The sequence below is a fragment of the Centruroides vittatus genome, unplaced genomic scaffold (assembly GCF_030686945.1).
Source record: "Centruroides vittatus isolate TY-2023 unplaced genomic scaffold, ASM3068694v2 contig_349, whole genome shotgun sequence".
NCBI lineage: Eukaryota > Metazoa > Arthropoda > Arachnida > Scorpiones > Buthidae > Centruroides > Centruroides vittatus.
Genome location: NW_027122172.1, coordinates 2,655,597 through 2,677,646, shown reverse-complemented (window position 1 = coordinate 2,677,646; position 22,050 = coordinate 2,655,597). Strand labels below are relative to the sequence as shown.

The window sequence follows — 22,050 nt, the reverse complement described above, 5'->3', positions numbered from 1 at the left end:
TACTTTTTTATTATTATTATTAAAATAGCAAGCAGTTCCTTTTCTGGAATGAATACAAGAAAAAAGGCGATACTTTTGTTAGAGGTGGCGAGAATATACGAAGAGAAAAATAAGAAAAAACGTTCGTGCTGGGTTAAAACTTGGCGAAATGAAAATCAACGGGCTAAACAATCGTGCTTTCATCAGCTGATGAACGAATTAAGGCTTTCGGATGCCGAAGGTTATAGGGGATATATCCGCATGAATACCAATACTCGTATATAATTTAGGCGAAACGTTTCGTAGTTTGGCGTATCAATTTAGAGTGGCCCATAATTCGATATCAGTCATTATCCCGGAAGTTTTGGATGCTATTTATCAATCTTATAAAAGTGAATATTTGAGGGTTGAAGTGGTTTAGAGGATAGCTTGAATAATTTAATTCATTAATAATCGATATATTTTATTCTTTTATATCAGCATTTATTTTATTCAATTGTATATTATTAAAGGTAACGAAACTTTTTAAAATAAATCTAACAATAATTTTTATAAATTCAGATTTGATTTATATCAAATACAACATTCAAATGTACTGAAACTGAGTTAATACAAATGTTATAATCGAGATATGTTGACAAATATACAACACAAAGTATGACGTGGCACAAAGACGTTTTCTGATTGGATGCGCGTTTGCAACCGTCGCGAGTAGAACAAACTTTTTTGTTTCTAGTCGCGGTTGCAGTCGCCTGCGCGGCTGGAAATCGCATAATGTGACCAGGGCTTTAGAGGACGAAGCAAATATACAGAAACGTCTAAGAAGTTAATAAGAGAAGGTGGTTTTCCTCCCGTTAAAAATTGGACTTAGAAAACGAAACTGAGCTCGGTAGCTTGAAAAACCAAAATCGTGCGAGAAAAAGGTTTTAAAATGAATGTAAAGTAAACACTTGTGGTAGAGATGAAGGTAAATTGACAACGGTTGTAAACTGGACTCGGCTCCGCTCAAAAATCGGTCCTCCGAAATTCCCCACAAAATATTTTGGACCTGTCTAAATTTGCAACGCTCGTATCACATTCCCACTAATTTTGTAACGTTGCTTTGTAAGCGGGGTATGTTGGGGACGGAGCGACGTTCCGGCACTTTCTTGGACTTTTTCACCGGTTTCGTCCTAAGAAACAAATGACCAAATTTTTCATAAATAATTGAAATACTTAAGATACTTTGAATATATAACTAAAGCCCGAGTTTCTCGCGTTTTTATCTTTTTTTTTCTCGTCACTGCCAACGTTCCGTAACTTTTTTAAAAGCAAAACACCACCCCTTATAGACGCTCGGATGCTTCCATCGGTAGTTCAACTTGTGTTTGCTGCCAGACTACGTCATTAACGGTCGATTCTAAACTATCAAATTCGTTCTGTGCCATTGAATTCACCTTTCTTCCGAAATTAGAAAATAACCAGTAGCGCAGTGGCACAAAAGGATCCAATTAACGGAATAGGCTATCGGATAGACTGGTGGTTTGTCGGACCGAGGCCGCTCGATGGCTTGGCTAGTAAGACCGTCCGCCGTAAGGAAAATTGCCGTATTCGCACCGTTTCCATTTTTCGCCGCTACAAAAGATTTTGGCGCTAGTTATCGGTGAGAATCGCGTTGAGTAAACTGGTCGTTTCGTGCGCGGATATAGCTATTTTTATAAAATTGTAATAGTTACATAAAGTTATAGTTGTATATAGTTATACTTATTCGACAGTTATATACGGTTGACAGGACTTTCTCTTCAACGGTGGCTTGGTGTATAGATATAAATACATTCATTGTATAGTTCAAATAGAAAAGGCACATTATGCCTAAAAATTGTTGCGTTCCTTTTTGCACGTGGTATGCTAGATCTAAAACTTCTCCCGAAGGATTAAAAGTTACATTTCGTCAAGTCCCATCGAATAAAGCGCGGAGACAGAAGTGGTTAATAATACAATAATAAAAGTTAATATATGAAAGTAAAGATATTATTTTTACTACATTTGTAATTATAGTACAGAAAACATTCGTAAAATATAATCATTGTCTTTATATGGATACTGTTACCCGCGGCTTGGCCCGCTCGGAATTTGCAATTTGATAGAAATAACCCTCCCTCGGCACTTCACTAAGGTTCTCAATCATTAGTTGTTACTAATTTGGTAAAATTGATGATTTTTGTTTGTTTCAAACTATGGACTGCTAATACACCTAAATTCAAGTTTCAAATATTATGGGATTTTGAGATACGATAAATCTGAGTTTAATTTTTTCTCGAAACATAAATGACGTTATCTGAAACTCCCTAAATTTAAATAAACAATAAAATGTAAAAACACGGAGCATTCACAAAGATAGAACATTTGTCGTTGCACACCATCGGAAATTACAAAAATTACAGACGACCTTTCCTTTTAGGCTACTGCCTCTGCAACAAACATGCAAAAATAGTAAAACGTCCTCTGGTGTTTCGCCACTATCGCAATAATATTTTTTTAAAAATTAACAAAGTAAAATCGTGGCCGACGTTATTTCAGACACCACAGTAATTATTTAATTTATAACAATCTAAATATATAAAATTCTCAGACGCGGGTCGTATCTACTTATACTAACTTATAATGACAACAACCATCTTATCCAAGGCTATGCTGATGACACAGTTATTCTTGTCTCTGACAAGAACTCTGGCAATTTACCTATCCTCAGTAATAATCTCCTAACAAAGGTCTTCAGCTGGAGCGACAAAAACAAGCTCCCCATCAATTATTCGAAGTGCTGCTATATAATTTTTTCTAAAAACACTCCGCTACAGAGAAGCCCACGCATTGAGATCAATGGTGTCAAAATCTCCCGTGTCAAGGAATTTATATACCTAGGTGTTAAACTCGAGCAACAACTACAATGGTCCAGCCACATTGACATGGTGGTCTCGAAAGCAACTAAGGCATCAAACGCCCTTTTTTCCATCGCTAAGAATACCTGGGGCATTGGATACAAAGCAGCCAAATACATTTATCTAGGAGCAATTGAACCTATTTTGCTCTATGCGGCTCCGATCTGGGCGGAGGCTGCACAGAAGGTTCACATTCAAAGGAAGCTTTCTAAGGCCCAGCGCATTGCAGCTCTTAGGATCTGCAGGGCTTACCGGACGGCCCCGACCTCTGCCCTTCTGGTCATTGCTGGTCTGCTTCCTGTCCACATAAAAGCCAAAATGGCAGCCAGGATCTGGAACATTAACAAATTAGGCACCAGCAACTACCTCTGCAACACCAATAAGATTAATACTATGCTTTCTGATCTCCCTGAGCAAGTAAAGGAAGATATCAAATCCTACGGTATTGAGGTGAAGGATGCTAACTCTAATATGACGGTAGGCTACTCTACCATCAGTAGTTACACCCTTCCTCATGATGATACCTGTGACATCTCCATCTACACCGATGGGTCCAAGAACAACGAGAATGTGGGGGCAGCGTTTGTTCTTATTAACCATCAAAACGGCGACACTCATAAGTCTGCCTTCAAATTAGGTCCTCATTGTTCCGTCCCCCAAGCGGAAATACTTGCTATTACTAAGGCAATTGACTACGTTTTCACTGATTGGTTCCCCCGTAACAAAACCATCATCGTCTATACCGATAGCATCACTGCCATCCACTACATTACTGGCCTCCGGCGCAGAAGCGATAACGTTCCTCGAATCCACCGTCATCTTGCCTCTAATACGCACAACCACAATGTACATTTTAAATGGGTACGTGGCCACTCGGGTGTAGCAGGCAACGAAGCCGCCGACAGCCTCGCTAAATCCGCCGCAGCCTCCTCCCTCCCGTCTAGCTACGACAAGATCCCACCTTCTAAAATTAAGTACTGGAACTTCCAGCTTGCAATCCACCAATGGCAACAGGAATGGGATAGCAGCATCACCGGCAGGACGACTTACAACTTCATCCCTAACATCACCCAGCACCTTCAGTGGAGACACTTCTCTCCTTCTTTCGCTATGACCCAGTTGCTAACTGGTCACGGCAACTTCAAGGCATACTTAAAAAGATTTCATATACTAGAAGACAACATCTGTCAGTGTGATGGCACTTCCATCCAGGACAGCAGTCACTTCCTCTTTGACTGTACGCTGTTCAACCAGAACCGTGACACTCTTATAGGCAGTGTACTCTATGCTGGCTTCAACTGGCCCTGTCCTTTTAACGTCTTCCTTGAAAACAAGGACATTTATTATAAGCTAGCAGACTTTCTCTCAGCGACGGCAGCACTGAATCCAGCGAGCAGTCTACACACCGCAAACAACAGTGTAAATCCTGACTGAGTGGACTTCTCTTCTACAGTGTTTCTTCATGTACCCAGGAACTGTTTCCTTGTGATTCTCACTTCCATTGTGACTTTCTGTATCCTAGTGTTATGCTACTGTTCGCTACGCTACATGCTACTGTCTTATCTGTTTTACTGCTTTGCTTGTTCACCCCACCGCTTGTCAGGCAGTTGTCCTGATGCGTGCGCTGTGGGATCCCACCTCTTCCTCCCTCTTCCTGCCCCCACTTTCATCCCCTATCCTTCGCATTTCTCCTTCTTCCTTCATTTCTTTTCCCCTCCTGGTCGTACCTATGAGTGATACCAGGAGTTCCCCCCACTTTTCATAAATAAATATACTAACTTATAACTTTCTTACAATTAAGGAAAATGGAAAAGGGATAGGAAAGGAATAGATATACCCAGGGTTTTTTCGTAGCGACGTGCTCTTGGACAGGACACCACTTCGAAACTCCTTTATTCGTGACCTTTCGTCTATTCCTAACTTCGTCGTTTGTCCTCAAGGTCTTCTGTCCGCAGTCTATTTTTTCTTTCTAACTTCTTCGGCACCTCTCAGTCTCGGATCGTCTTTCTCGAGGTCTGGAGCACTCTTTTTCCCTCTCTACTATTTCGAGGTTCTCACCAAAAGTGACTTTTTCTCTGTCCATTTGGCCCCAGGGCCCCACACCATCTTTTGTTCTACTTATTTTCGCGGAAAAGATAATCCTACCCAAGATAAGGGTTAGATAAGAAAGTTCTAAAAGAAATTCGGAACAAAGAAACAGGAAGGAAGGCTAATAAGATTAATTCAAATAAGATATACAAATATGCAATATCGTGGCTGACGGCCACGCTATAATAGAACAAATATGTAATAAATTCGAATTTAAACGGTTCGAACATTTATTTGGTTAAAAATCGTAATACCTAAATATTGTACGTTTGGAAATTAACCTTTCTGCAGTCGTGTGATTTTTCGATTTAATTTCAGTCACGTGGTCTCCAACAGACGCCATTTTTTATCTTAAAATTGTAAAATTTTTGGCTTACATCTTTATTTTCTCTACTTTTAAACTGTGTAAAATATTTTTATATTGACACAAATGCTTTATTTGTGTCGAATTTAATGTAATTTTATACGTAAAACGCAAAAAATAAACATATCAAATTTCAACTCGCTGTAATTTATCTCGTGTTTCCCCGGTTGCCATCGGGTTTGTTTGTAAATAGGGAAGAAATATAACTCTTTCGAGTGAAGTCAGTAGAAATTTCGTACTACTGCAAGAAAATTTGTCCACAGACCCCGCGTTACCCCCTACCGCGAAAGTCAATAAACGTTAATTGTTTTTGACTATTTTCAAATGCTTCTTTCTGATTTGTAAATCGACCAATTGACAAAGTTTTTATTTCGTTTTACGCATAGAAATGTTGTTTTTAAGATTTAACAGATAGTTTTCTTAACGTTTATATATTAATTTTATTTTTAATTTTTAAGTCATTACCATCAGAAACGAAAAATCGCGTCTGAAATAGTACAGTTGAAGCCGTTCTTCCGGTTAAACCTTAATGCTCTCTCTCTCCCCCCGCGGGGAAATTTCGAAAAATCGCTTCTTAGTGTGCGTTTTCATGACGTACCCTAACTGTGTACCAAATTTCACCTCTGGGTTCAGCGGTTTGCTCTGGGCGATGATGAATCAGTCAGTCAGGACAAGAAGTTTTATATATATATAGATAACGAAATCGAGGCGTAAGACGAAGACCAGTCGAAAGACAACTATCCGCTCGACTCTGATAAACGAGAGAAGCGAAGAGAGAAAAAGTTGTCCAGAATAGCGGTTAGAGAGACGTAAACAAATGATTAGCCAATCAGCGACCGACTTGTGAAAGACGAGAGAATAGGGGCCCTGGATACCTGATGGTAGTAGTACAGAGCAGCCAGCACCTAGGGTAAAAGTGTTCGTAGTAGTATAAGTGACATAAAAAAGACACACGAAGGTTTTAATGACGAGTGTGTACTATACGCATACTATTTAAACCCCTAGACGAGAAACAGTGAAGAAAGATTGCGTATAAAACGCAATTATAGCTGGATAACTTCTGATGGTAGTAGTACAGAGCAGCCAGCTTCTAGGGATAAAGAGCTAAAGACGTTACAAAGTAATGTTACAAAGTAACATGTGGAAAACCGAATTTGTTAGTAAATTTTTACTTTTGTTTTAAATAATATATAATAATTATATTTTCGTGTCAAGTATTTCTGTTACCGCACACGTGTGTGTAGGGGATTGTGTAAGTGACGTCACGCTCCACATGTTTCTCACCGGTCAGGGAAAATTTCCCTGCGTCAGTTGTCCCTACATGGTTGTCGTGTGTACGCGTGTTCGCGGGCTAACGACACTATTTTAGCATTTTTTTATGTCACTTTCTCTCGTAGATGGAATGTATTATGGTGAACTAAAGTAATTAGTTTTGTTAATATCGATGTGTGCCTGCGTGTTTTTTAATAAAGTTATTTTAAGCGAAGCAAATAGCCGGAAATAGAAAATCGTTCGTAACTTTTAAACGGTTAATCGTAAGTACTTTTTTTTAATACTAATCGATTCAGCGTATCAAATTACATCTAGACATGTCTATGTCTATTCGTTAATATTAAGTTTAAGACCTTTTTTTAGCTGGATATTTTATGCTTTACTCTAACCAAAGTTGAAATTTGTTAAGAAAATGTCTTCTGGATGTCTTTTAAGTTTGGATTCCAGTTGCAACAAGTGTAAAATTTATAGCATTTGTTCATCATGTGTACTGAATATTTTGGCATCCATCAGACTTCGTGAAAAGGCATATGATAATCTGGTAGAAGTGCATCTAGGTAGCCTCGACGGTGATACTTCCAAGATTATAGCGTTTAATTATTTGGCCCCCTTGACTGTTTGTGGAGTACTTGACATTATATAAGTTATAGGAGGTGTGGAGGCTAGCCTCCAGCCGAGCACACGTCTACATGTGAAGTGTGTATCTCTATATATCTTGAGTGTGTATAATAGGCAGTAAACCAATACGGGGTTAATAACTGACCTTTGCGCCATTGTGGGGGATTATATAGACTGCCCCCTATGGAATTTCAGGACTTTGAGTGTACGAATATTTGAACTCAAAGGACCGAGACGAGTTCAACGATAACCTACTTTTGGACCGAAGACAAAAATAAGAAAGTTATCATATTTCTTTCCTTTTACAATGCATTCTACACCATTTTAGTTTTCCACTAGGTGGCACTGCTTGTAGTTCAGTATACATTTTTTTTTTTTCTTTTGTTCAAGAACTACCGTGAATCAATAACTAGTGACGTTAAACACTCGGCGATTCCCCTCCGGGAGGTCTGTCGGGAGTTCAACGCCACCTAATGGAAAATTCTAAAATGGTGTAGAATGCATTGTGAAAAGCAAGAAATATGATACCCTACTTTTGGACCGGAGACCAAAAGTAAGAAAGTTATCGTTCAACTCGTTTCAGTCCCCTTAGTTCAAATATATACTCAAAGTCCCAAAATTCCATAGGGAGTAATCTATAGTACAGCCCCGTTGGAAGTACCTATGTGTAGTTTTACCAGTAATCTTTATAAAGTTAATTGCACAATACTGTTACTCGAGTCCAATGTGAAAGGACAATTCTTTTTCAACGTTGCTATTTGTTGAAAAAGATTTATTAGATGAATTGGATATATAAGCAATTATTGACAAATTCTCAATCATCTAGCGAATTTAAATTATTGCTCTTAATGGGCCTGCACGAAATGTGCTTTCGTGCAGGCCCACCTACCTGTTAATGTGTAAAATGTTTACAGTGGCGGGGCAAAACCTAAATTTGATGTGGGCAAGGTACATTTCGCGAGGCCCTCTGATGGTGCAAGAAGACGGATTTTATAAAATAAAAAGCAATTGAAACCGTCAAAGTTTTATTCATAAAAATGCAAACTATATTCTTTGACTAACATTAAAGAAAAATTAAAAAAAAAAAAGAATTAAAGAAACAGAAATTTCTGCTTTTAGCCTTACTGAACTCCTTAATAATTGTATTGTAATTCAGCTTAGATGCTATATATGCTTCAATAGATAAAAGTGCCAAAGCCGAAAGTCTTTCCTGGCCCATTGTATTTCTTAAATAATTTTATTATTAGTTTTAATTTTGAAAAGCTCCTTTCAGCATAGGCAGTACTTACTGGTATTGTTAACAAAATTCGAACCACAATGCAAATATTTGGGTAAATTTCTTTCAAGTTATTTTTTGTTATGTATTGGAGCAGCTGTTTCCCATCTTTAATGAAGTTGGGTAAATTTGGGATCATTGTTTGTAATTCTTCATATAATTCGTAAGGTTGGAAGTCACTGCTCTCACCCACTCCCAGGACTGAGTGTACAGTACATTTTGATAGTTTTTTAATATTAATATTTGCTCTTTTGGAATATTTTTTAACTAGCTTAGATTATAGAGAAAATCAAAATGTTCAAAATGTTGATTTAAAGACATAAATCTCGAATTCATATTGCTTATTATAGAATCAATCATGGTGTTAAAATCTGTTTTATACCGGCTTTTGGGAGACTTTCTTGTTGGCTACCCTTTTATTTATAAAATATTTTGGCAGTTCATAACTGCTATTCTCAATAAATTGACGAGCGTCAGATGGGCATTTTTCGAATCCAGCGTGAAAGTAACGTAAACAAACAGAATGGGAAATCCCCAGCTCTGGCTGGCGGGGATTCCCCGCAATAGCAATGTAACTCCAGCAAATGTTGCTAGACTAAATAAAAACAAATTCGGTATGTCAATATATTTATCGTTTTATGACGAGTAAAACTTTTTCGTTGCGTTCATGGCTTTTAAGTAATGCATAAACCTTCGAGGCGCGAGGCCGTAGGCGGTGGCCCACGGCACCCACGCCTTACGCCTCCGCTGAATGTTCGGTACAAGCAAACTATTTTAAGATACCTACCATTTTTATAAAATAAAAATAATTAAAAATTCAATTTTAATAATTTGTATTTACGTTCAGTATCTGTTGTATATTGCTAGTATCGGCGAAATTCGAAACCGATGCAATTATTTCCATATGAATCAATGTAAATCCAATTAATTCGTTCTAGACACTCCAAAATACATACCAAAAACACATTTTATAGAGTATACTATTTAATATAGCGTTAAATACTAAAAGAAATAAGAAATTAATATAAAAGAGTAATTAGCATAAAGATAAAAGCATTAAGATTAAAGATAAGATAATTAGCATTAAGATAAAAGCAATGGAATTATTCGGCTGGACACGCGGGGTCTTATCTCGTAGAAGCTAGTTGGACACGAGCTTCTAGCCTATATCGCCTCGTGGTAAAGTGTGACGTAATTGTCATGTAATAGTAGTTGTATGCGTTTATGATGGTCGTATCGATAGAATAACGCCTTCCGGGAGTTCCGTTTAAGGGTTACTGGCCCCTATTCGGGCGTTACAAACGTGGAGAAAACCCGAAAAACTTCACGTGGCCAGCCCACCCTGGCAAAGCGCGAACCCACCAATGAACTCCCAGTGTTCAGGAAACGGAACCGTTGGCCAATGGCGGGTCGTCGCGGAGTAATATTCACACAACGAGAAATAACGCTACACTGCGCCGGAAAACGCGTGGGTCGCCCTTTGTTTTCGCAAAATTAGCAGCGAGGTCACTCGAGCACGCCGACGAAAACAAAGACAAATTTTTCGCGAAAAAATCGACGATAACCGAAGTCAACAAAAACCGCGGTATTACTGTTTAAATAAACTTTATTTAAAAATTCTGTTTTCTAGTCTTTAATTCAGCAAAATTATCAATTATTTCATCATAATTAATATTATCCAAAGCATTTTGTTCGATGTATAAAACAGCTAAAGAATTTAATTTTGATTCATTCAGTGAGTTTCGTAAATAACTTTTTACACGTTTTAATACTGAGAATGACCTTTCACCAGATGCATTTGATATCGGCAAAGTTAAATATATTCGTAATAATATCTCTGTATTTGGAAATGTTGATACTATTTTTGTGCTCTTTATAAATTGCAGCATATCAGATGGCAACGTTAAATTTTGGCTTTTGCAAATTAATTTAAATTGCAACAATTCCTCGTCCAATTTTTCAGTATCAATGTCGCTACCGTACTATTTTTTTAGCAATTGATCGATACGTCCTCGTCCTCGCCGTCAGCTATGTTTGTATGAAGAGTTTTAAAAATTTCATCAATATCTTGGCAACTTTTGCTTCCAACTTTTAATTCAAGAGATATTTTATCACCAATTACGTAGAAACAATTTCGCTTAAACATTTCGGTTAATGTTACCTTAGGTAGCCAAGATGGCGGCTCGTCTCTGATTCCAGCAAGGAAACAGTGGGACGCACGTTCTAACCTAACCTAACCTAGGGGATACCATAGATTACCACCTATAGAATTTCGGGTCTTTGAGTATATATCTGAACTCAGGAGACCGAGACGAGTTCAACGATACCCTACTTTTGGACCAGAGACGAAAAATAAAAAAGTTATCATACTTTTTTCCAGCCATCGCGCGATGATAGGGAGTCGCGTCGCTCTCTCCGCTAAGTCGGCCTCGCTATCGCGATCGGGAGTCGCGTCGCTTGCCGTTAAAATTGCCTTTAGTAGACGTTTCCCCCTTTTTTACTTTGTCCAAGAACTACCGTGAATCAATAACTAGTGACGTTTAGCGCATGGCGGCCTGCCGGCGGCTCCCCTCCGGGAGGTCAGTCGGGAGCACGAACAGGGGGAACGGCCGCCATGTTCGCTGCCATAAGTAATATTAACCGAAATGGCGATCGCGCGATGATCGGAAGTCGCATCGCTCTCTCCGCTCTCGTATCGCGTGTTAACCATACTGGAGATGACCGTAGTCCGACGTCGTGGTTTGCAGACTTTACCGCAAGATGGCAGTACTAGCAACTATGGTGCCGTCTTCGTGAGAGCATTAAAAAAGTATGGTAACTTAAAAAGTATAATAACTTTTTTATTTTTCGTCTCCGGTCCAAAAGTAGGGTAGCGTTGAACTCGTCTCGGTCCCCTGAGTTCAAATATATAATCAAAGTCCTAAAATTTCATAGGTGGTAATCTATAGTACACCCCTAACCGATTCTAATAATTATGGTAATTTATTATATTTGGTGACAAGCTTAAGCGTGGGCGTGTTCAAACGGCGCGCACTCGGTAAGTATAGAGAGGTTTCATGTCGACATCACGAGTGACGTCATGAGCATGCGCAATTGTCCAGCGCCATCTTTGTGACTCTTTGTGACTTGTTTACATTTTGTGTGTGTTCACGTGCGCTTTAACTGGAGTTCTTGTGTTGTTTTTTTTCGTCGCGAATATCACTATGGTGATTTGTTGTGTAATTGGGTGTAATGCTAGTTCACTCAAGAACAAAGGAACATCATTTTTTAAAATTCCCGGCATTATTCGTCATCGAGGATCCCAAACTGAGGAGCTTTCACGACGAAGGCAAACTGCGTGGCTCTCGAGAATTAACCGGAAAAATTTCGTTACGAATAAAGTGAATATCAATACAAGAGTTTGTCAGAAACATTTCATTTCAATATTTACGTTAATAAACACTAAGTTATATTTTAAAACCTAAAAGAGTTTACTGATTTGCTTATATTAATTTAGTTAGGTATAGTGCATTTATAAACGAATAACTAATGTAATTTCAGGCTTTAGCTAGTGCAAACTTATAAACATTACACGTTAAAACTAAAAGCAAGTAGGCTTATTATATGCTAGTTTCAACTAGAAAATAAAGGTACTGAACAATTTGAATTAAAAAATTTCCACAGCTGTTTTTAATCAGACTTTTACTTTCAGACAAAAATTCTTAGTTAAGAAATACGTAAAAACACGAGTTTAAACAAACAAAAGAAAACATATCTTTCCAAGCAATATTACTTCGCCGTTATTCATTACTTTTACTTTTATATCAGGAGAAACCCAGCCACTTGTTAAATAGTTATGGGCCTCTAAAGATTTATAAGCTTTCATTTGTGACAGGGTGTAGAAATTTGTCGTCAAAACCAAATAGTTTATAATGTCACCAAATTCTACTTTCGGCCACAACTCTTGATCTACGACGAAGTCCGATAAACTGGCTTCGTATGGATCGCCTTAAAATAACGAAATTTTCTCTTCGTACAGAGCTGCATCTCGTCCTGTTAGACCGCTAGAATAGCCCACAAGAAAAGAATCTTTTTTAACTTAATCCATGATAATAGAACTGCAGTATTTTTGTACGTTTAAACTAAAAAAAGACGTCGAATAACAGACCACGTGCAAGCTAAGCGAGCGAAAACTACCACAAAAATGGCGAATGGGCGGAGCAAACGTGTGTTTTATCACGTGACATGCGACCTTGAAACCTCTCTATTCCTACAATTTTTTGTTTATAGCATAGTTTATATGAATTATTCCCAAAAAATTATACGTGTTTTGGAAATGTTCGAGTCAAATTAGTCTAGAATCGATTAATTTTATGGGAGAAAATCTTTCAAACAACCGTACCCCCTACAGTGAACGAGTGCCTAGCTCATGTATTTGTAAAATCTAAGTGACTCGTACAACACGGAATTCATATAACACGGAACGTATCTAGCGTGTTATAGGGTTGTTTACTGTATTATAATAACGGTAAATGACCTACCTCTGAACTTCAACTTGTCTTACAGTAGAAAAGTAAAGAATTCAAAATTCACACTTGCAACGAACTTCACACTGTTAAACACTAGGGCTGCCCCTAGCTACTATTTAAATTAACAATATAAATATTATTGTCACAGAATGACACTGCTGCTACTAGATTTACAGACATTGGCAAAAACGTCCACAAGGGCACCCCAGCGATGATTTTCAGCTTTTATTCAGTATAATTGAGTATATTGTTATTTTTATTTGCAATAGGAATTTATTATTTATAAATGCCCACTAGGGGGCGGCTAGTTTAACAATCGGGACATTCCAATTTTCAACGCTGACTCAGCGCTGGTCTCAACGTCCGCTAAAATTTGTTCCTTTTTTCAACGTTGAAATGGCACTGTCGTCGGCGCTGACTCAACACACTCAGCACTCAACAGATATGTCGACTGCTACTTTCCAATGAATTGTGGATAATTGGTACGACATTTGAATGGAATTATGGGAACTAAGCACTTGAGTTGGAACACTGTTGATGACGTCAAATTGTTGGTTTCAACACTCAACACGTGTTGAAAATTGGAATGTCCCGAACATTTCGCAGGATATTAAGAATACATATAGTTAATATTATTCTTATCGCTATAAAAAAATTGCAAATTATCGGAAGAATTACTTTCAATAAGAAGAAACATAAGAACATATTTCTTTAGATTTTAGAATTCATAATAACGATATAAAAAGCAATATGTTTTTATTTATTTGTTTATTGTATACAGTTGTCCAACAGAAAAGTAAACTATCTTATTTACAAATCTTTTCAAAATACAGTAGACAGTTTGGCCGGGCCCTAGACATTTGTCTCATTTGTCTATTCGATGATCCGGCCCTACCTGTACCTAGGTTTATTCTTCTAGTTGAGTGCAATTTTATTTTCCTTGTTGTATGTATAACGTGGGAAAATATCGGAATTGTGTCAAATTTCACCTTCCACATCTTTTGCAAATCTCAAATCTTTCAGACCCCTGAACACAATAAAAGTCAAAAAATGGGAAAAATTCTGCCTGTGTTTTGGTGTCTATTTCGTTTAATATCTCGGGATGAAATAATAATCGAGAAACGAAATTTGGCATGGTAGCTTGTGTGTAAGGGGCATCGATGCTATTAAATTTTGGTAGTTAAAGGTCAAGGAAATGGGAAAATAGAGGGAAGTCGTGTGTCTGGAATGGGGTGAAGATTTTACTCGTTATTAGCATTTAGATTTTTTTCTTTATAAAACTCATTTCTACTCCAAAATTAAGCCCTCTGTCATTTTATAATAACAGATTTACGTAAAATTTATATTATCGATTTAACTTCGTTTGCCGGGAAAGTTATGCAACTCGTTGCTGAAATTTTTTTTGACCCACCACCCCTCTAGATATGACGCATGACCCCTTCTATCTCCTCATCCTCTCTAACTTTAAGCATCAAAATTTAATAGCATCGATTCCCCTTATACAGTAAAGTAGTTACCGTGCCAAATTTCGTTTCTTAATTTAAATAACTATTGTTCTAACCCAGTGTTTCTCAAACTTTTTTGTCTGGTGGCACACTGAAATTATTAAACAAAATTCACGGCACCCCTATTATTATTATTATTTTATTTTATTTTATTTATTTATTTATTTTTTTGCTTTTTTACGGTTAGTAAAGATATGAAAGATGAAAAGTCTTTGAAAAAAATAAAAGTTTTTTAAAGTAAGTAAGTTTATTTCCAAACAAAGCAAAAGTTATTATTATAAAGGTATCTGGTGATAAAATGAGCTCTCAGTTTTTTATGATTTGCTAGCGCTAATTGATTCCTTAGCTTTGCTACCAGTAACCACTTCTCGATCATCAGAATCTTCACGTTTTCTTTTTTTAATGAAAAAATTATTCACGATATTGAACGACATAATTAACTTCAATATTTTATTATAAAATTTAATTACACGTTAATAATTTATTTTTTCTTGTTGTAAAGAAGAAAAATATTTTAATACGATGCTTTTTCGTTATTGTCCGAACATATAACAATAATAAAAACAATTACTGCATTCGACGCATTTATATTGCGCTTCTACTCGCTGCGGGAACAGAAGAACAGACAACTAGTAACTAGTTCGTTTTTTTTCTAGTATTTACGTATCGCCAATTACCGAGTCACCGAGACGAGTGGCGACGTAACAAGATTAGTAGAAAAAACCAATATTCATTTTTTATAATTGTTTTAATTATTTATTTAATTTAATACTTTAATTCCATTATTTTAAGTAATTTTAATTTAATTATTTAAAAATTTCGCGGCACCCGCTTTGAGAACCACTGTTCTAACCTGCTGCTAGGCCCACCAGTGGCCAAGCGGTCTTCGTTCCCCGAACGCTGGGAGTTCGGTCGTGGGTTGGCGCCTCGCTCGGACGGGCTGGCCACGTGGATTTTTTTTCGGATTTTCTCCACGTCTGTAACGTCTAAATAGGGGCCAGTTTCCCCTAAAAGACCTCTAGGCAGATCGGCAAGTGTTGCGTTGCCAAAACATTTTCATACATTTATGTATGATTTTACTTTCATTAATCAGTATGAAAATGTGTAGAATTAAAGTAACTAAACTATATTTAATAGACTCGAGTTGTGATTTGAAATGAAAGATAATTAATCTTTCGAGATTAAGAAAAACGGATCGGCACCTTCTTCTTTAATAGGCTTTTTCAAAGTAGCAATACATTCCTTTAGTGTATTAGTAGATTATGAACAATCATTTTAATCTGAGCATGGAATTTATTTAATTACAATACAATAGAAAATAACTTTTAAAAACTTTTATTAAAAATGCAAGAAAACTGTAAAAAATAGAGATTCTTTCGTGTGAAATTTGCACTAAAATGAATAAAGTTGATTTATGAAGCCAAGCCACAGTAAATAATACATCCATTTTCGAGGCCATAAAGATTCTTCGCAACCTAAAAAATAAGTTTAAAATATCAATATAATTGTATATTTACAACTTTTGTAGGAAAAACGTTTACATTTTTGTAAATAGTAAACAGTATTAATTAATCATTTTTTCATTTCAGTTCGATTCCTGCCACTAAAACACCGTATCATTCCGAGTTAGTTAATTACTTTTAGTTAATTTTCACAATTCTATTAAAAAATAGCGTATGTATTACCCGAGGTACAGGTACTTGCAGCGATTGGTAATTTACATTCGTTCTCCCAATCAACGGGTACGAGATGTTGAGTAATGGCTACAAAAGTGTCCAATGGGCAGCACTCCAATCCGCAATCGGGTAACGTCATCAAATGAACGCGTTGCTGCCCACTTTCCGGATTGGTAGCATTCGAATAAAACACTTTAACGCAAGTACAGTCTCCGAATTTGTGAAGTTCCATTAAAACTGTTGCGCAGAAGGGCGGTGCTTTCCCGTTAAATATCTTCAAGGCACTCAGGAGAGCGGCAACATTGGCATCGTGCTGTTAATAAAATATTCATACGATTAAAGGAAACCATTATATTCTTACAGAAGAGGATATGCGCCACTTACAGTAAAATAGGCATAAACTTTAGTGAGATTGTTTAATTTTCCTTCGTGTTTTTCCTTCATATGTTCCAATATATCACCTATTAAAGGACCTTAAATATGGCGAGAGGAAAGTTTTAAAATGTTCGTAATTTGTGAAGAGTAACGAAATCGATTATATTACCCGCTCGAAGTCTTTGCATTTTTACACTTTTGTAAGCAAAATAGAAGAAATCGTCGAATATTTTCTCCAATTGCTGATAAACTCCAATGGCCCAATCGGGGACGACCATGTGGTTACTCTTCTGCATGAAGACGAAATCATAATTATTACAGTATTATCATATTTATCTACGTCTGACATTGAACTGTTGCAAGTAATACATTATGTATTAATGAAAAACATTGATGGAAATTGAAAGAAAGGTCTTACCATAGCTTTTCTGGCATTTTAGCGTGTCTTTAATCCGGAGAAAGGGCACTTAAAAATTCCCACAAGGGAGGAATGGGTAAAGCTGCTATTGCGTGCATCACCATCTACCTGCAGTTGTTGATGATGTTGTGCATGAATTTTAACTCGTCTTATTTATTGATACATTTAACTTTAATTCATTTTAACAGAAATGCGTCGACATCATTCCATATTCATGCTTAGTTTAAGTTTCTCATAGTTCGTAATGCTTAGATACCCGTACATGAAAGACAACTAAATTATATATATGGCGTTTTATATGTTCTATTTTTTAAATAATTGGAGAATAGTAATTTTAATTAAGATAATATAATTACAATCCTAATCCGGTATTCGAATTCCTCGTATCAAAATTCTCGCTACAACGAATAATGTGCGGCCGTAGTTTCTGCGGCTGCCTCGTAACGGTTGGCTGAAACTACGATGGGCCCGAAAATAGGGCCTCTTAGAGCTCACAGAACGGAGGATTCAATACATGTGTTTATTTATTTAAACTCGTTCCTATCCGTAGGCATTCCCCGGCAACGGAGATTTGGCCATAACCATAAGGGTCGATTTACACACAACAGTGACGTGCCGGCACAGTGACCGTTTGGTGCATAAACATCGATAAATATCACACATAGCCAATCAGAGTTTCATCTACGACACGTGATCTGTATTCTGTTAATCATACAAGTGTCGTACATGAAACTCTGATTGGCTATGTGTGATATTTATCGATGCTTACTGCACTGTGCCGGTACGTCACTGTTGTGTGTAAATCGACCCTAATGGAGATGACAGCGGTGAGGGATGATGCTTTGTCTTATGCCCTTATTTCCTCGATCTCTTTCGATCAATCTCAAGAACATCCTAGAATGTTTTATTTACTACACTTAGTTGCAAATATATACTTATTTAATAAATAATAGTAATTATATTTTACTTTTATACTACCTTTTCTGAACCCCTATCGAGTTTCGGACAACGACGTTGCGACCAGTGCCACCGTCGGATTCTAGGATCTCTTTCCTTCCTGGCAGTGGCGTAGCGAGGGGGGTGCAAGGGGGTGTATCATGCACCGGGCGCCACTCGCAGAGGGGCGCCCAAATGGTCTCCGAGACAAATTATATGTGTTTCTAGAGGGAAGAGCGTTCGGCAAACCTCACACAATAAAGTGTCGGGCGTCAGTTATGTTCGCTACGCCACTGCTTCTTGCTCAATTTTATCGCAATGCGACAAACTGGCTCGATGTCCTAGTAGCGAGTTTTTAATTTCGATAACAAAAGCCGTATTTAAAAGAACATTGTTATTGAAAACAGTAAAATACGGTCTATGATTAATATCATCACAGACTGTTTTTACTGAATATAATGTCGTTAAATTGTCTACAAATTATTCCGTGATTTAATTTGTTACGATACACTGTGATATATTTTTCTGAAAATACTTGTGGTATGTTTTAGGATTTAAAATATTCCTGACGTGTTGTACTCTGCCGTTGCTAATGTGATTCGATTGCAAAATGTGACCGAGTGGCGGAGAGCGTGACCAAGAGTTTCTTCCAAGCTGCTGCGATAGTAGTGCCGTTATTGACTCTTGCCGCGAAAACTGTAACTATTTTTGAAACTCTGTCCATAGTTTTCCTATGATACGAGATAAACCAGCCTACAAAATTTTATGGACTTTACAGAGGTCTAAATTGGTATACTTTAATTATAGACACCCTCCCGTACATGGTGTCTATAAAGTATACTAGTGTTCAAATTGCGTGTGTAAAGTAATGGTAAAATTTTATCGTCATTTTTAACTTTTTTAAATGTTAAATCAGTAAACAATTGCATTTTAAATTAACACAATTGTTTTACTGATTTAAATTAGATTTTAAATAACGAAAGTCTTACCTCAATTTTAATTGCATCAATGACGAAAAGAGCGTCTTTCCAATCGTCAATCGTTTTTCCACTGTAATAGCTGACGTAATTGAAAAGGTCCTACAATAAAAAAAATATGACATTACTTGATGTTTTATTTAAAAATTATAACAATATATAACTTAAATATTAATTACGGGGTGTTGTTTTCGGAAGGCTTTTCCTTCTGAACTGTTAAGGATTCGATCGTATTCCGCATCCGATTCTGGACATTCGGGTTTAACGTATAACAGCTAAAGTGCAAAATCAAAACACCTATAACACGTCATACGTAAGGTACACTTAAGATATAACGAAACAGCGTAAGGTATCTAGTATATAAACTTACTTTGTCCTGTTTGGGAGGTGACGTCAGTATTTTAATAGGTTGCCAGTTTAATACATTAGTAAATCGCCATTCTCCAGAAGGTTCGTAGAGTCCAGACAAATGGCATAACCCGCTCATGATTGTCCTGTCCGTCTCGGAACTTCTAGCCTCTACCTACGACACGATTCACGTCGAATGACGTAATTTAAAAAAAAACACCCTTATTGAGCGGAATCGCACCAAAATATGTATTGGAAACACTTACCTCTCTCGGGTTTGACGTTATAAAATTTTTGTAACGCCATCTGAAGTACTTTCCAAGAGCGTATTGTTGAAGTTTGCCCGTCTGTTAGAAAGTATGTTTGTAAAATCATTTAAATCGTCATTAGCGAGGTCGAGGCCGAAGTTTTAAACGCGAAAACGTGTACGTCGGACGTTCAACGCCGCTTTCCTGTAAGCCTAGAAGTTTGGCAATGGCAAGTTTAACAATGGCGTTTGGAACATCGAGCATGATTCCAAACGTCATTGTCAAACTTGTAGACTTACAGGAAAGCGGCGCCGATCGTCCGACGTACACGTTTTCGCGTTTAAAACTTCGGCCTCAACCTCGCTATTGTTTAAAATTACGTATTAAAAGGTTACGTTTGTTAACTGTCCGAGTCCTTCTTTGTATTGGTGATTTTTATTTGGATCGTTGGGATAAAGAATAATTGGGGTTCTGGCTCCGTGGCGCGAAATCTAAAATATAATACATCATAAAATAATAACATTGTAAATATTTTAAAATTAACACAAATTACTCTAGAAATAAATTGCTGCCAATAATCTTATCGAATAATTACCGAGGTTGTTTATTGATTTTTAGATCTGTTTCACTTATCTTCAGAACATAAATTACAAAGCATCTAATCTTGTGTTCCTCTATAAATAAGATTTGAAAAGACTACGTCTTAAGTTAAAAATAAATAAACCACCTCCTCGACGATTTTGGAGGATTATTTATAACCATTCATTATTTTAATATTTAAAAATTATATTATGACCAAAGCCGGATTTAGACTCGTTGGATTCGAAGTTACACTATCTAAAAGGACCTATCTACACTTTTCTCCGCCAAATAATAATGGACAATGTGTATAAACTGCCTTTGAGAATAGAACCAGGACGGAAGCTTAAGCTTATTTGGTTTATACATAAGTCCTGTATAAAACGTGCTTATATTCGAAATTTTGCACCAAAAATTGATTTCCACTCACACGGGCGTTTTTGTCCCGTTTAGAAACATCGCCCTACTCTACACGCGCCATTGAAAAGTGTCTATTTGCATTATGTGTCTGGTAAACAATCAAAAACACTGTTTTTATATCGCTTCGACTATTTAATAATTTTTTAGACAAAAATAATAAATGATTTTTTTATTGTATTCAACTTTATTAATTTAGAACTTGTATTAATAATAATACAATTTTTTAAACGGTTTGAAGACTTTTGCACTTTTTAACCAGGGTGATTTGTCCTGAAATTGTAGAATTTGAATGATTCATTCGAATAATCATTATTCGATTTATAAATATCATCCAAATGACTCATTATTAATTCTCCCATTGCTTAACTTGATTTTTATATTTTAAATAATATCTCTAGGTAAAATCATTTATTTTCCGACGGTTAAATATTCTCATTACCAGAAAACTCATAATAATAAAACTACATTTAAAAAACTTCTCGATTATATTATTTTGCACAATATAATTTAGTGCAAAATATATAAAAAGTAGCAAAATATCATATAAACCCGTAAACAAGAAGCAATAACTGAAGGGTACTCACTATATGTAGTAACTGTAAAGTCGTGTGGGTACAAAGCACCACGTGCGATAACGAACCCAATAAGATTAATAAAATAAAAAATGGAGACATTTCGAGCACCAGACAATATTGTATTTCAATTTCCGAGTAATTCAGTGATGAGCTTCTTCTTCTTCTTCTCCTTCTGTTAGTAGGTTTATACGGAAATTTCAGCCGGGACCACGATCTTCTCCGAAGTTGCCCCCAGGGGCTACGGGAAGCGACCTGTCTGGCGAATGACGTCCACGAGTGTCTCCACGTGTTTCCGAGGCGTGGGATCAAGGTCCTGTAGTGTGAGCTACCAATTAATGAAAAGTTTCCAGTTACGATTGTAACCACGTAAATGATTGGTCCACGTGGTTACTATTGGGAAACTGGCCGAGTAATTTAACGTAACAGATACGACACGACTGACCGACGTCACGTGATTGACGAATAGTCGTTAGCTGTGATATGGGTGGGCGAAACGAAAGTTATGTATCTGATGGGAAACGCCTCTTTTTGGGGTTTTGGCACTCCATCACGAGACTTTCAAATCGTGCAGCGATTCATTTCTTGCCAAATTTGTGACCTTTGTCTTAAGCAACTTGAATAGATTTTTGAAATTGACTGGCAGTAATTAAATCATCTGTACTTTGTAACTATACATCGCCATCAATATTCCGTGTTTACACAAAATCTTTTACAAACAATTCAATTGTAAAACCCAACAAATATTACTTGTTAGTTACTAACGAGATCAAAATGCATATTTGGTCGAAGCATCCAGCACAAAATACGCATTAAAGAGCGTATTTTGGTATCATCTGCGCTTAAAACTTGCACAGTTCCGGTCGTCCTACTTTATTATATAAATTAAATACTTTAATTTATTATCCATCCAATTCACCTATAGAATCTTTTCAGTTGTGTTTAGTGAAGGCACGGATAATAACTACTAAAT

The 22,050-nt window shown here is 36.8% G+C and overlaps 2 protein-coding genes across 2 annotated transcripts; one reads left to right on the top strand and one right to left on the bottom strand.

Moving 5' to 3' along the window:
* The first annotated feature begins 2,924 nt into the window (after nucleotides 1-2,924).
* LOC136974505 (uncharacterized) lies at nucleotides 2,925-4,331 on the top strand. The gene has a single exon (XM_067269416.1). It carries the CDS (start codon nucleotides 2,925-2,927, stop codon nucleotides 4,329-4,331), a length of 1,407 nt encoding a protein of 468 aa, XP_067125517.1.
* An 11,495-nt stretch (nucleotides 4,332-15,826) lies between these two features.
* On the bottom strand, nucleotides 15,827-21,240 carry LOC136974473 (prostatic acid phosphatase-like). The gene is made up of 10 exons (XM_067269386.1): nucleotides 21,090-21,240; nucleotides 19,902-19,997; nucleotides 19,525-19,605; nucleotides 19,281-19,433; nucleotides 19,090-19,185; nucleotides 18,923-19,012; nucleotides 16,749-16,869; nucleotides 16,589-16,677; nucleotides 16,214-16,517; nucleotides 15,827-16,003 (listed from the first exon to the last, which is right to left on the bottom strand). Exons 1-10 carry the CDS (start codon nucleotides 21,177-21,179, stop codon nucleotides 15,921-15,923), a joined length of 1,203 nt encoding a protein of 400 aa, XP_067125487.1. The 5' UTR covers nucleotides 21,180-21,240; the 3' UTR covers nucleotides 15,827-15,920.
* Nucleotides 21,241-22,050: the final 810 nt, after the last annotated feature.

Bases quoted from the DNA above. Each gene is read 5' to 3' on its own strand.
- LOC136974505 (XM_067269416.1), top strand. From the start codon at position 2,925: ATGGTGGTCTCGAAAGCAACTAAGGCATCAAACGCCCTTTTTTCCATC.
- LOC136974473 (XM_067269386.1), bottom strand. From the start codon at position 21,179: ATGTCTCCATTTTTTATTTTATTAATCTTATTGGGTTCGTTATCGCAC. The intron at 19,186-19,280 runs GTAAGTTTATAT...TTTGCACTTTAG, and splicing joins CACCTCCCAAACAGGACAAA to CTGTTATACGTTAAACCCGA. The intron at 16,678-16,748 runs GTAATATAATCG...GCCATATTTAAG, and splicing joins AATGCAAAGACTTCGAGCGG to GTCCTTTAATAGGTGATATA.